Raw genomic sequence first — 12,456 nt, 5'->3', positions numbered from 1 at the left:
TACCCCCAAGTCAAGCCAGTGTTTCAGATGCTAATTTTTACATAAACTCAAACAAATCCATTGTGACCAGTATTTAATTTCCAAAGTCCTTTTAAATGTTTGAAGATGCACCTCCACATCCATTTGTCAATATTTTGTAGAAATTGTACAGCAACTGAAGCACAAGAAAGTGCCAACACCATGAATCAGTATATTTGTGAGTGGAGCCAACAAGTCATCTCATAATACTGTTTAAACATAGATTTTCATTTTCTACCTCCACCTTCTTTATTTAATGTTAATGTTTTGGAAATGGTACTAACTGCACAGTAAAATTAAAAGTAAAATGCTATCAGCTTTGGTACAAAATATTCAACTACATTGAAAGAATAAGAAAATCAGACATTACATATACACGGCTTTAAATTAAAAAAAAAAGTAGACGTAATGAAAAAATAAAACCTTGCATAATATAATTTAAATGAAAAAGCAGCAAAGAAGGAATATCTGCCTTCTCTGGCTAATCAAATAAAGCCAGCTCTGATGACTTTATAAAGAAACCAAACTAATGTTAACACAACACACAAACACAAATCGTTTGTTTATGTATTGTAGTTCACAGAAATATGCTGAGACACCTGTACCCTACATTGTGCTCGAGGCAGAATAATGCCTTCAACACTGTACACGTATAAAAGTCCAACACACACACACACCAAGGTCAAATTCAACAGAAATGTACACATGGTCTAGTTGAATCACTATAAGAAGATCAGATATCTTTAACATATACCAAGTATGTACACATTCAATTTAGTCTGACAAAAAACAAAGTTCTGTTTGAAGTAGGGATGCCCTGCTAACCCTCCTCAACATTACATAAACCATAACTTATTTCATAATCAGATTAAAGCATTTACAAATAGCAAGATAAAAATAATGCTTTGGCACTAGGAATGGTCCTAGTGATAAACTGAGGAGGAAATGTAACTTATGTTGGGGGCTTCTTGTGCAACCAGAGACAACAATAACTAAACTAAATGTTTAAGCTGGTGAATGTCATACAAAAGAACTTAAAAAGTTTTGTGTGTGTGTGTGTGTGTGTGTGTGTGTGTGGTGTCTTGATTGACTAGTAAAAATATGGAGGTTTAGTGCATAACAATTCATTTCACGAAAATGATGGAACTAGTATTGTCACTAAACCACCATAATTTAAAAAAAAAATCCAGTAAGTGACCAGTAAAATTAAACTGACTCAAAAATCTCTAAGACACATTATTAGAGAGAGAGAGAAAAAAGCATACATATTACTTTTCTTAAAAAAAGAATCAATTTCCTTGTCCCCAGCTACAGATTCCAGCTCTTCCCAGGCTAGCCACTAGATATAATCCCTCCAGTATGTCCCGAGTGTGCCACAAGGCACTCCGGGGGCATTCTTACATGCCCAAACCACTTCAACTGCCTCTACTCGATTCGGAGGAGCAGTGACTCTACTTGGAGGCACTTTCAAATCAGTGAACTTCTCACCCTATCATGGAGTGTCAGCCTAGCCACCCCGCAAAGAAACTTCATTTCTGACATATGCTCGTAATCTCATTTTTTTCAGTCATTACCCACAGCTCATGACCATAGATGAAGACAGGGACGTAAACAAAGTGGTAAACTGAGAGCACTGTTTTTGGACTCAGCTCTAGCTTCAGCACCATAGACCATTACCTGCCTGCAAAACAGGTGCCATGGCTTCTATCTTCTCATCGTCCTTACCTGCCCTTTTTAAATCACTCACAAACAAGGTATGAAGATACTGGGGGAAGTATTTCACTACTTTGTGGGGGAGAACCATGACCTCAAACTTGGAGGTGCTGATTCTTATCCTAACAACTTCACACTCAGCAGCAAATCGCTCAGATGTGTGCCAAAGGTCATAGTCTGAGGAGACAGAGGATATCATCATTTTTATAAAGCTATAATGATACCTCTAGCCACCCCAATTGAACACCCTCAAATCTTCAACTGTGCATTGAAATCTTGTCCATGAAAACCACTAACAGGAATAGTGACAAAATATAGCCTTGATGGAGTCAAATACCCACACTGAACAAATCTGATTTAACACTAAGCATTCGGACACAGCTCTCATTGCTTTCACATAGGGAAAGAATAGCATCCAAGAGCATTATTGTTACCCCATATAGCTGCAACACCTTCCATAACACATGCTGTGGGACCCGATCTTATGTTTTTTTCCAACTCTACAAAACACATATAGATTGGGTTAAAATACTCTCACTGCGCCAGGGAGAAGAGCTGCTCTACTGGACCACCACATCAGTCTACCATTTCAAATGTGCTGTACCTGCCTTCCATACAATATTGAAGAGAAGTGTTAACCATGCTATCCCAACAATGTCCAAAGCTTTCAACATTTCCAGTCATATTTTTTCCACCCCAGCAGCCTTACCATTATGGAGTCCTCAGAACACTGTAGTGACCTTGGAAACAGCGATGGGATTCTCCCCACCAGACGAGTCCAATGCTACTTCCTGGTAGAATGGCATGTCCAACGGTTGAGGAGTTCCTCAAAGTGTTCCTTCCGATGCTCAACAATTACTCCTGAAGAGGTCAGCAACTCCCAATCCCAGCTTAACACAGTCCAGGCAAGGTCACACCATCCTCTCCTGAGGTTTCCAAGTAGTTTGTCAGAAAAACCTCAAGGCTAACCAACAGTCCTTATCTCGCACTTCAACCAAACTCCTACCATGCTGAAACTTTTGATTTCACAACCACTTTCGCAGCAATCCTCTTGCAGCAAAGCCTGTCGGTACCTATCAACTAAGTCAGGAGATCCCACAGCGAGTATTTACTTGAAGGTCACCTTTGTCAGTCTGACAAATTCCCTCTGGTGTCCAGCATAAGTTCCTTAGGGTTACTACCATGAGATGCACCAACTGCTTTAAGACCACAGATTTTAGCAGCTGCTTCCACAACTGAGGTCTTGAGAAGGATACATTCAAAATCAATGTCCTCAAACTCACTTTGCACATGGCAGAAGTTCTTTCAGAGGTACTAAATGAATTCATCAAGGAGGGAAGCCTCAGCCAGACATTCCCAGGAAACCTTAACTGCGAATTTAGGCATATGAGGTAATTATTTAAAAACAGCTCAGTAAAAAGTAAAATAATGGCTTTGGGAAAAAGAGGCCATACTTGATCAACTCAATCTGAAAACTGTTTGGAGATGATGTTCTTATTTCTAACACAAACTGAGCCATTTGACAACAATTTCATAAATAATTTATGCAATCTGACATAATAAATATAAACAACCATTAGATTTATAGAATATAAATTGTAATATGAACGTAATTTACACTGAAGTTGTGAAATTACAAATGCTAGTTTATAACAATATTCAATCACCCATTTTCAGAACTCAGGAAATTTGTTGAATTCTGACAGCATCAGTTTCAATGTAGGAATGGATAACAGCATTATTGCTTATTTTGCACTTTTACATAACATTTTCAAATGTCACATTGCTTTCAAATTGATCAGTTTTTTTTTTAAACTTACTTTCTTGTTGAAACAGAAATCCATGTAACCAGAGTATAAAAAGTGTAGACATTACAGTTGCTCCAATAATCTGCCATGGTTCAAGGCCAGTACATTGGTTATTCACAAATCTTCGACCCTTGTCAACATAGTGCATGAAAAATTCAACATAAATAGCCACAGCATTCTGTAAAGGACAAAAAATAATAATAAACTTAAATTAAAGAACACAAAAGTATTTAGGAATGTAATTATCAAATAAAAAAGAAAAGAAAGACTATGCATCTATCTGCTTTAACCTATATGTTAAATTATTTAAAAAATTACGGCAACCTGTAAAGAAGAATTCAGGCAGTTAAATCAGTCTATCAATGAATATTCAAAATAAGGTGATAATGACAGAAAATAATTCAAGTGAAACACCAAATAAGACAAAGCAGCTATCATAACCTTTGTAAAAGTAAATCTGGCAATAAACTGGAAATAAATTATCATTGCATTTTTTTCTCCTTTCATTAACTAAGCATGTCAAAACATTCGAGAATCTACACAATATTAACATGCATGTTAAACGTCCTCTGCAACACAAGCACCAAATGCTTTGAAAAACTGAACTGAATTACAATGAAACTCAGTTGCTCTCGAACACTTTTAAATTCGGCATAGGTCATGGCAAGGCTCTTTTATGAAAACAGATTTAAAGGTAAAGTGAAACTGCAATCAATCAGTATGTGGATCACAGCAATTCTTTTAAATTCTCTGCTTTAAAAATTAAAAAAAAAGGTTCTAAAGGCAGAGTTTGAGGTATTTCCCCCCCTCATTTACACATGAGCAAAGTGCCTGTTTAAGATGAGGAGTATTTAATGATCTACAACTTAACAAAAGTTTATTCTGCATCTGGCAAATGTGAACTGGAGTTAATTAATTTTTACTCTCTCATTTCTAGTTTAAGATTTGAATAAGCATTGGGAAGTCTGAAGCTTGAAAGTACACCTTATGAGAAGGACTTAGAAAATAAACAATTCAATTCAATGCAACATGCAATTCAGGACACATTCTTGTATGTAAAATTACTCCCTCATAGATGGGTGATTCAATATCACTACAAAACCTAACATGCAAGTCTTTTTGATAAGTAAGAAAGCAAATCCAAAGAGAAACCCCACTCAGAAGTGAAAAAATATAAACTCCAAACAAGAATATTTCAGGCCCAAAACAAATACCTTGGACCTGTAAGAAAGCAGCTTTGAGCACTGTGCAACTCAATGGTCCACTTTAAGTTACTATTTTTGTATGTAACTGGTTAGATATCACTATCAAAATAAGAGGGTGAAGAGATAAAACTGGACTGGCCTTCCTTAATGTAATGTGAATACGCAAGTGCCATCTGTTCTATACATATACTGTACACCAGTCATCAGCCACAACATGACAAATTTTATTCACTTTAGCCGTCTGTGATTTTTCATCTCATTAAAACAGCACATATAAAAATGGTAGTATACTGTATATTAGGCAGCAAGTGAATAGTCAGTTCTTGAAGGTGATGTGTTTGAAGAACGAAAAATGGACAAGCATAAGGATATGAGCGACTCTGACAAATTGTGACGGCTAGATGATTGGGTCAAAGCATTTCCAAAACAGAATGTCTTGTGGGGTGTTCCCAGTAGTTCAGTGATTAGTACGTACTTACCAAAACTCCAATGAAAAGACAACCAGTCACCCGGCAACATAGTCATGGGTGCTCAAGGCTTATTGATGTGCATGGAGAGCAAAGGCTAGCTCATCTGGTCCAAGCTACTGTAGCACAAATTGCTGAAATACTTAATGGCCATGACAGAAAAGTGACAGAACAACCAATGCATCGCAGCTTGCTAAGTATGGGACTTCCTAGCCACAAATGAGTCAGAGTGATCATGGACTGGACCATGGGGCAATGGAAGGAGGTGGCCTGGACTGATGAATCAAATTTCCTTTTAGATCATCTGGACAGCTGGGTAAGTGTGCATTACTTAACTGGGGAAGAGATGGATGCTGAAAACTAAGTATATGGGAAGGCGGCAAGCTGGCAGAGGTAGTGTGATGCTCTGGGCAATGTTCTGCTGGGAGACCTTGGGTTCTGGCATTTATGTGGATATTACTTTGACAAATGCTACCTAACTAAAAATTGTTGCAGGCCACATACACTCCTTCATGGAAATGGTATTCCTTGATGGCAGAGACCCCTTTCAGCAGGGTAATGCACCCTGCTACACTGCAGAAATTGTTTAGGAATGGTTTAAGGAACATGACAGAGAGTTAAAGGTGTTGACTTGGCCTCCAAATTCCTCAGATCTCTATCTAATTCAGCATCTGTAAGATGTGCTGGAAAATAGTCTGATCTATGGAGGCCCCACCAGGCAATTTACAGGACTTAAAGGATATGCTGCTAACGTCTTCATGACAGATACAACAGGACACTTTCATAGGTGTTGTGGAGCCAATTCCTCAAAGGTTCGGAACTGTTTGGGCAACACGAGAGGCACTTACACAATATTAGGCAGGTGGTTTTAATAGGGTGGCTGATCAGTGTGTATTGCAACAAAAGATGCCCTAGAATGACAAACAGTGTAATTAAAGACCTCAACCATCATGCACAGCTGCTTTTCTCTCTCCTCCCTTCTGGAAAAATGACACAGAACATTTCGCAATCACACCAGTAGCTTTCAAGACAGTTTCTATCCACAGAACTTAAGGTCACTAAACATAACAAAAAATATAGTACATGTTTTAATAAGTACAGTATAATGATGGATTCTACATAAATTGTTTTATGCCTTTGTTGTTTGTTGATAATGTATCACTGTCACTATTATGAGAAAACAAATAAAAATGATTGTAGTATGTACACGACAGAAAACATGAACTTGAATAAACATGACTAATTGACTGACTAGGTTTTTACTATTTACACGAAATCTGAAAAAGATTTTCATTTAAAATGCCCTAATGTTCAAAGCATTTGCTCCACTTTTTTCTCAATATAAAGTTTTCAATTTAAGATTTTTCATTACTTTAAGAAAATTAACATACTGATCCCCCACCCAAGATTGTGAAAGTGAATGGCTGTTAATTCCTGCAGATTATAAGGGGAAAAGAGGAGCAGAATTAAGGAGAGGTTGCAATGATGTGCTGTGGAATGAATGACCAATGGGATTTTCGAATCATTCCCACGCTGTGACAGAATCTGGGCAGCTTGAACTATGCATCACTGCAAGTTTTCGGCCTTAGTTTTTATCCACGATTCCGTTCATAACTCAGCTCTTGAAAATAAGTATGTAAGAATTGAATCACTGGATGAATGCCTCACAAGGAGGAAACATGTTTACATCTCAAAATTAAATAAAAAAAAAAAAAAAGAAAAGAAAAATATACATTAAATTTGAAAATAAATTAAAAAGTCAGAGCATGCTTTAGAAAAAAGGATAGACGGTAGGTGGCAAAATAGCATAGCTAGAACTGACAGAATGTATGTATGTATGGGTTAAGGCTACATACGATACAATTTGCTTTCCTATCATAGTTTTCCGTTTTGTCATTCATGCACAATAGTTTTTCTTGTTCATCCAGCTCTAATAAACAACACGCACCAAGCATTTGCAAAAACATTTTACTGCAAGCAAAAGCCAATACTCAAAAATAAACCCGGTCAAACAGACTGACATAGAACTATATTTATTCTTTCCAATACTATCTGCACCCAAAAAATGTATTCTTATAGACAACAAAAAAATTTCAGAAAAGGTATAATAATTTTCCATGGTCGACTTTAAATTACTATTTTTGCATGGGTCTGGTTAGACAATGTTTTGTATGCATTACCCTACCCTTTGACAGAAGAGTTGATTTAAAAAGAGGAGATATGTCCAGTGCATTCTGGGATGAAGAATAAGAAATCCTTAAGAAGATTAGGAAACACTGCTGGTATCCTTTAGTCAAGTCAGATCCTTTGTGACAACCAATTAAGAACAAGCAAATTAATAGCTGTGCTTTGTTAACATTACTATCCCAAAATTTACTATGACCTGTTTTATTGCCCCCTCCTCCTCCTCCAAATTTGACTGAAATCTTTTAACCAGTGAGGCTGCTGAATTATGCCAAACTAATAGCAATAGCACCGATATAATTTGTAGAGGTTTCCATGTGAAAATATTCAAAAAGTTGCAAAGCAAACAGAGAAATACTTTTATCTTTCTTTTTAATTTGTGTATCTTATAGGTTTCAGACCTCAGTGTTCCTGAATTATACAAGCAGGCATGGAGAGAGAGTGAATAAATAAATGAATGAATGAACATTCGCATCTGCAATCATAAAACAGTGCCACCCTGCGTTTACTTTGTGTTTCACCCTTCTGTTCTCAAAATAAACACCATTATAACTAAGATTTTAAAAATGGACTCTATACATAAAAGCAGTGAAGATATTATAACCTGTATTATTATTTTCAGAAAAAAAAAATCAATAACTTAATTTTAATAACTTAAAATAAAGATCTGCATGATTATACCTTCAATATCTATGGACCTGTGATAATGAATAATATATTAGATACTGATTGGAAAGTAAATGTTCCAATTTATCTTTTTAGAAAATTACTTAGGAAAGACTTTTTAAAATTACTGCAAATCATCCACCACACTGATGTTTCTCTTTGGAAATACAGTATGTAACTGCTCTGGCAGAAAAAAACAAAAGACGTCTAGAAAAGCAGGTCTTAACTTGAAACTGGGCTTTGAATGTTTTCCAACACTAAACTTATCTCACTATTTAAACTTGAGAACACTCAGAACTAAACAGTATCTACCAAGAACCTTCCAGTGTAAAAAGCATTCTTCAGCAGCTTAAAGCATAGCTGGCACTTTAGTACTATTGCACATCTAGTTGCTGAAAGAATAATCTTACTGGACTATTGCTTATCTCTTTTGTTGGTTCAAGGGCTAAAGTTCATTTATCTCTTTCTCAAGATATCGACTCTGGACAAAAACCACAGCTATAAAGGATGTTCAATAGGATATGTCAAGATTGTGTGGCTAGTATTTTAATACTATTTACCCATATGAATTATTGTTATTAACTGCTCTTTGAAACAAAACAGGTTAGAAACATAAGCTTTTGTTAAAGCTCTTACAGTTTAGATTTCACAAGTAATACACAGTCATGCAATTCAAATAAATGACTTTTAAGTGTGAAATCCTGGAAACAGAAGAAATAAAATGGGAAACCATCCTGAATGGAACATATTTATGATCACATACAGTTAAACAGGGGGAATTCAGAGGGGATGTGAAAAAAGTGGCATAGCATAGCAAATAAACAACAACATTCACTACTTTTTTAGCAAGACAGACAAAAAAAATACCCAAAAAGCTTTATGTAGGAAAACAAAAAATAGATATATCTGAATGGTACTCTCTCATTCTAGCTACGCAAGTTATACTTTCTGAAATGTACCTCATGTAAAAGACATCTACTGTACAATTTATGTACAATTGAATTGATGTTTGTATTATGGTCTCCTATACATTTCTACATCCGTCGAGATACTGGGGCAAAGCTTTACTAAGTGGCTTTATATATCTGAATGAGTAATGCAGGTAACCCAGGAACACCACCAACTAAAATGCAGATATTGACAGATGATCTACAGCAGATAGTGACAGATGACATTTTTGTTTGTAAACAGCACAGATAACAAATATCTATTTATTATTTATTTGCTAAAATATGAAAATAAGGATGCTTCAGATTTCATTTCCACTGGATGTTCACACAATATTCCAGTCATTTCATTACATTATAAACAGCTTTAGAAACCATTTATGGCTATAGAAATGACCAATTCTGACACCTAAAATGTTAGTAATACTAACCTACATATACAGAACCAGCCACAACATACAAGTCTACAGACAATGTCACGGATAACCAGCAGGTTCTATTTTATCCAACCATGTCCATCAACTCTTTGAAACCACCTGGTTGCCTGTGCATAACGTAATTTTAAAACTGTCACAACAAAATCTTGATGCACCAAAACTGTGTAGAGGAACCAGACAAGCTAAAAGGAACTTCAAATCAAATGAATGACAAAATAAACAAGCTTTGCATTCATTCCACATGTTCTTCTGAAATCCACCAGCATCCCTTTCAAAGTGTCTGCAGTAACCTGTGTGAATTGTAATTCCCAGGACTATAAACAACTATATATAACTTAATAAATCTATGGATTCTCATGTGGACAGCTGTATAAATTACTTTCTCCATGCCAAGAAATGTATTTTCACACAATATGGCAAAACAAGAATGTTACGAAAAAGTAGTGAAACAATAACCATGTCACAATAGTAAATACATTAATATAGAACAATATGGTATTACATAAATTTAACTTCACATTACATTTTTAAATTTCAAGAAATGGGTATGATCTCATTTTCTATAAATGTTATTTTTAATCTAAGCAGAGTCTGGTATTTAAAGGTCAATTTTTAGTTAAATTCATTTTTGCAAAATTATCACCACTTAGATAAAGAAGGTTTAGAAAATTGATGGAAGGATGGATGTATTTTCAGAAACATATAGAAAAAAAATGTTATCTATCTGATCAAAGGATAAAAAAAATGGTCAAACAAATATATTGAACAGAGAAATATGATATCAAAATTTATTCAGGGTTATTATACTGGGACAACAAAACCATATATACAGTAATCAGTCCAGGAGGGTAATTACATGATGCTGGAAAAAGGACAAAGATCAAAGAGCAAATCTAATCTTGATTAAATATATGACTGAATTCTACAACAACCATCTCTCAACCCTTAAGTGGACTTGAGAATGTCATGGTTAAGACTAAAATTTAAAAGCAGAAATGAAGTGCTCAGTTGGAATGATATTTAAAATGGAGCATTTAAAACAAAAATGAAAATGCATTTCCAAAAATGAATAAGGATGGACATATTTTTCCATTCCCATATGACAGACACAGACCACAAGGCATTTTTCCCCCCACAATGAATCCTAATGACTTCTTAACTAAGTAAAAAGGAGTGGCATTCTAAAAAATCCCTATTTTGCAATTATTAATAAAAAGATAGGGAGCAAGACTGTCAATTCCAGGGCACACTCATTCACACATGCTCCCACTCACTCCAACAAAACCAGTTTAGAGCTGGCAGTTAACTTATTATGCTTATCTATGGTATGTATAAGGAAATAAAAATTCTTGGGGTAAAGAAATCAGGGGATGTCCAAACTCCACATAAAGCGTGGCCAGCACTCTTGAGCAACATGACAGCGGCAGTAAACACTATGCCACCCTTATTCTAGTAAAACTGAAAAGAAAATCCTGCAACACCAAGCAATCCAGAAAAGTGTGCTGACAACGAGAAGAAAAAAAGGGAAGAAGCAATTGGTCTTTATTAACTTATCTCAAGAATAACGCTAACTTTATAACCACTTTTGTGAGTAAAATGTAAAAAAAATTTGCTTGCTCATTATTATTTTTTGCTTGCACTGTCAGCATGTTAAATTAGATTATCATATGCTGGTGTCCAAAACTGCAGAATTGTATTTTTGCATCTGTCACGCAATTTGTGGTTGTATTTAATATTAATCATTGCTTTAAAAAAAAAAAAAAAAGTATGCATTTAAACGTATTAACCCAGCTCATTAACATTTTTAAACAAAAATGCATAAATTCTATGCTTCTATAATCCAAAGAAAAAAAGAAATTGCAAAAACTTAAATCACAAGTAGATTGCAGTAATCTTAAAAAAATCATCATAAAGCATTTATAGTACTGCACATACAATCCAATTTAGCGTCGCTAGATGTATGTGTATATTAAATGTTCATACCAAATGTTAATCTGTAGATTCAAATTCGAAATCTCTATATGCTGCCACGGCAGATATTATTTTATGTCACGCAAAAAAAGAAAAAAAAAATACACAAAATTCTCTAGGCATCTACATTAACAAATACGTCAGGCAGTCCCGTAATATTAAAAATTTGATAGTTACAAAACTATTTTAAGTTCTCATTTGCAACCAAAGCACCATGTAGTGTCTTTAAATGTAAAAGGCTATGTACACATCACCTAAAAATGCCTTTTTTGATTCACGCAAATCTAAACATGTCACTTAGGAAAACAGATCTTATCTATGATGGTCGTAAAGCAAAGGCCTTTAAGAAAATCTTTAACCCCGTGTGACTTCTTTAAAGCGCTGTCAGCACGGCGTCTGTCACTCGAGCAGTAAAGCACCATTTTATTAATGTTATGAGTAAGCTAATTTGCTCCGATTTCGCAATTTGGAAGCATCGTTCAGACAAAAAGTCAAATCCAAATTCCCCTTTGTGCATTCAAGACACTACGTATTCACATAACATGTTGAAAGGAATGCAAAGTACAAGAAAAACAAGAGTTTTCTAACTCACCGAAATATCAACTTCAACCTTTTCTTGGCTCATTATGATTTACATTTAATACTTCCTCTGCCGTACCGTCTAGCGAGTATTCTTTCTCACAGTGCAACTGATTCAATCGCTCCTTATCGAAACTACTTATGAAATCAGGAAGTTGCAGCCGGTCAACTTCTGAAAAATCCCTCCCCCTTCCATAGATAAAGCACATTTCACTAGATTACCATAGATGTGATCGAGACTCAAGGAACGTCCCTTGAAGGCAGCCATATTGAGTAGGAATAATGGGACGTGGAAAGATCGCTATCACCCGAATGCCGGCGGTGTCACAAAGGATTAACAAGGGGATTCCAGCTTTTCTGTTTTTTGGCAAATAATATTTCCAGAAGACGTCTGAAAACGAAAACGCCTTCACCACTTGCTGGAAACAGAAATATAAGAATGATTGTGTTTTCATAACTAT

At 35.5% G+C, this 12,456-nt stretch overlaps 1 protein-coding gene across 2 annotated transcripts in view; it reads right to left on the bottom strand.

Annotated features, from left to right (window-relative positions):
- sgpl1 (sphingosine-1-phosphate lyase 1) overlaps positions 1-12,148 on the bottom strand; it is a 70,193-nt gene extending 58,045 nt beyond the window's left edge. For both annotated transcript variants that reach the window (XM_039755109.1, XM_039755118.1), the window contains exons 1-2: positions 12,009-12,148; positions 3,552-3,717 (exon numbers count right to left, since the gene is read on the bottom strand). In XM_039755109.1, the coding sequence (XP_039611043.1) occupies positions 3,552-3,717; positions 12,009-12,041 (199 nt within the window). In that variant the 5' untranslated portion in view covers positions 12,042-12,148. The remainder of the gene's footprint in view (positions 1-3,551; positions 3,718-12,008) is intronic.
- Positions 12,149-12,456: the final 308 nt, after the last annotated feature.

The sequence above is a fragment of the Polypterus senegalus genome, chromosome 1, assembly GCF_016835505.1.
Source record: "Polypterus senegalus isolate Bchr_013 chromosome 1, ASM1683550v1, whole genome shotgun sequence".
NCBI classification, from domain to species: domain Eukaryota; kingdom Metazoa; phylum Chordata; class Cladistia; order Polypteriformes; family Polypteridae; genus Polypterus; species Polypterus senegalus.
The sequence above is the reverse complement of the archived record's forward strand: the minus strand, read 5'-3'. Positions and strand labels throughout refer to the sequence as shown.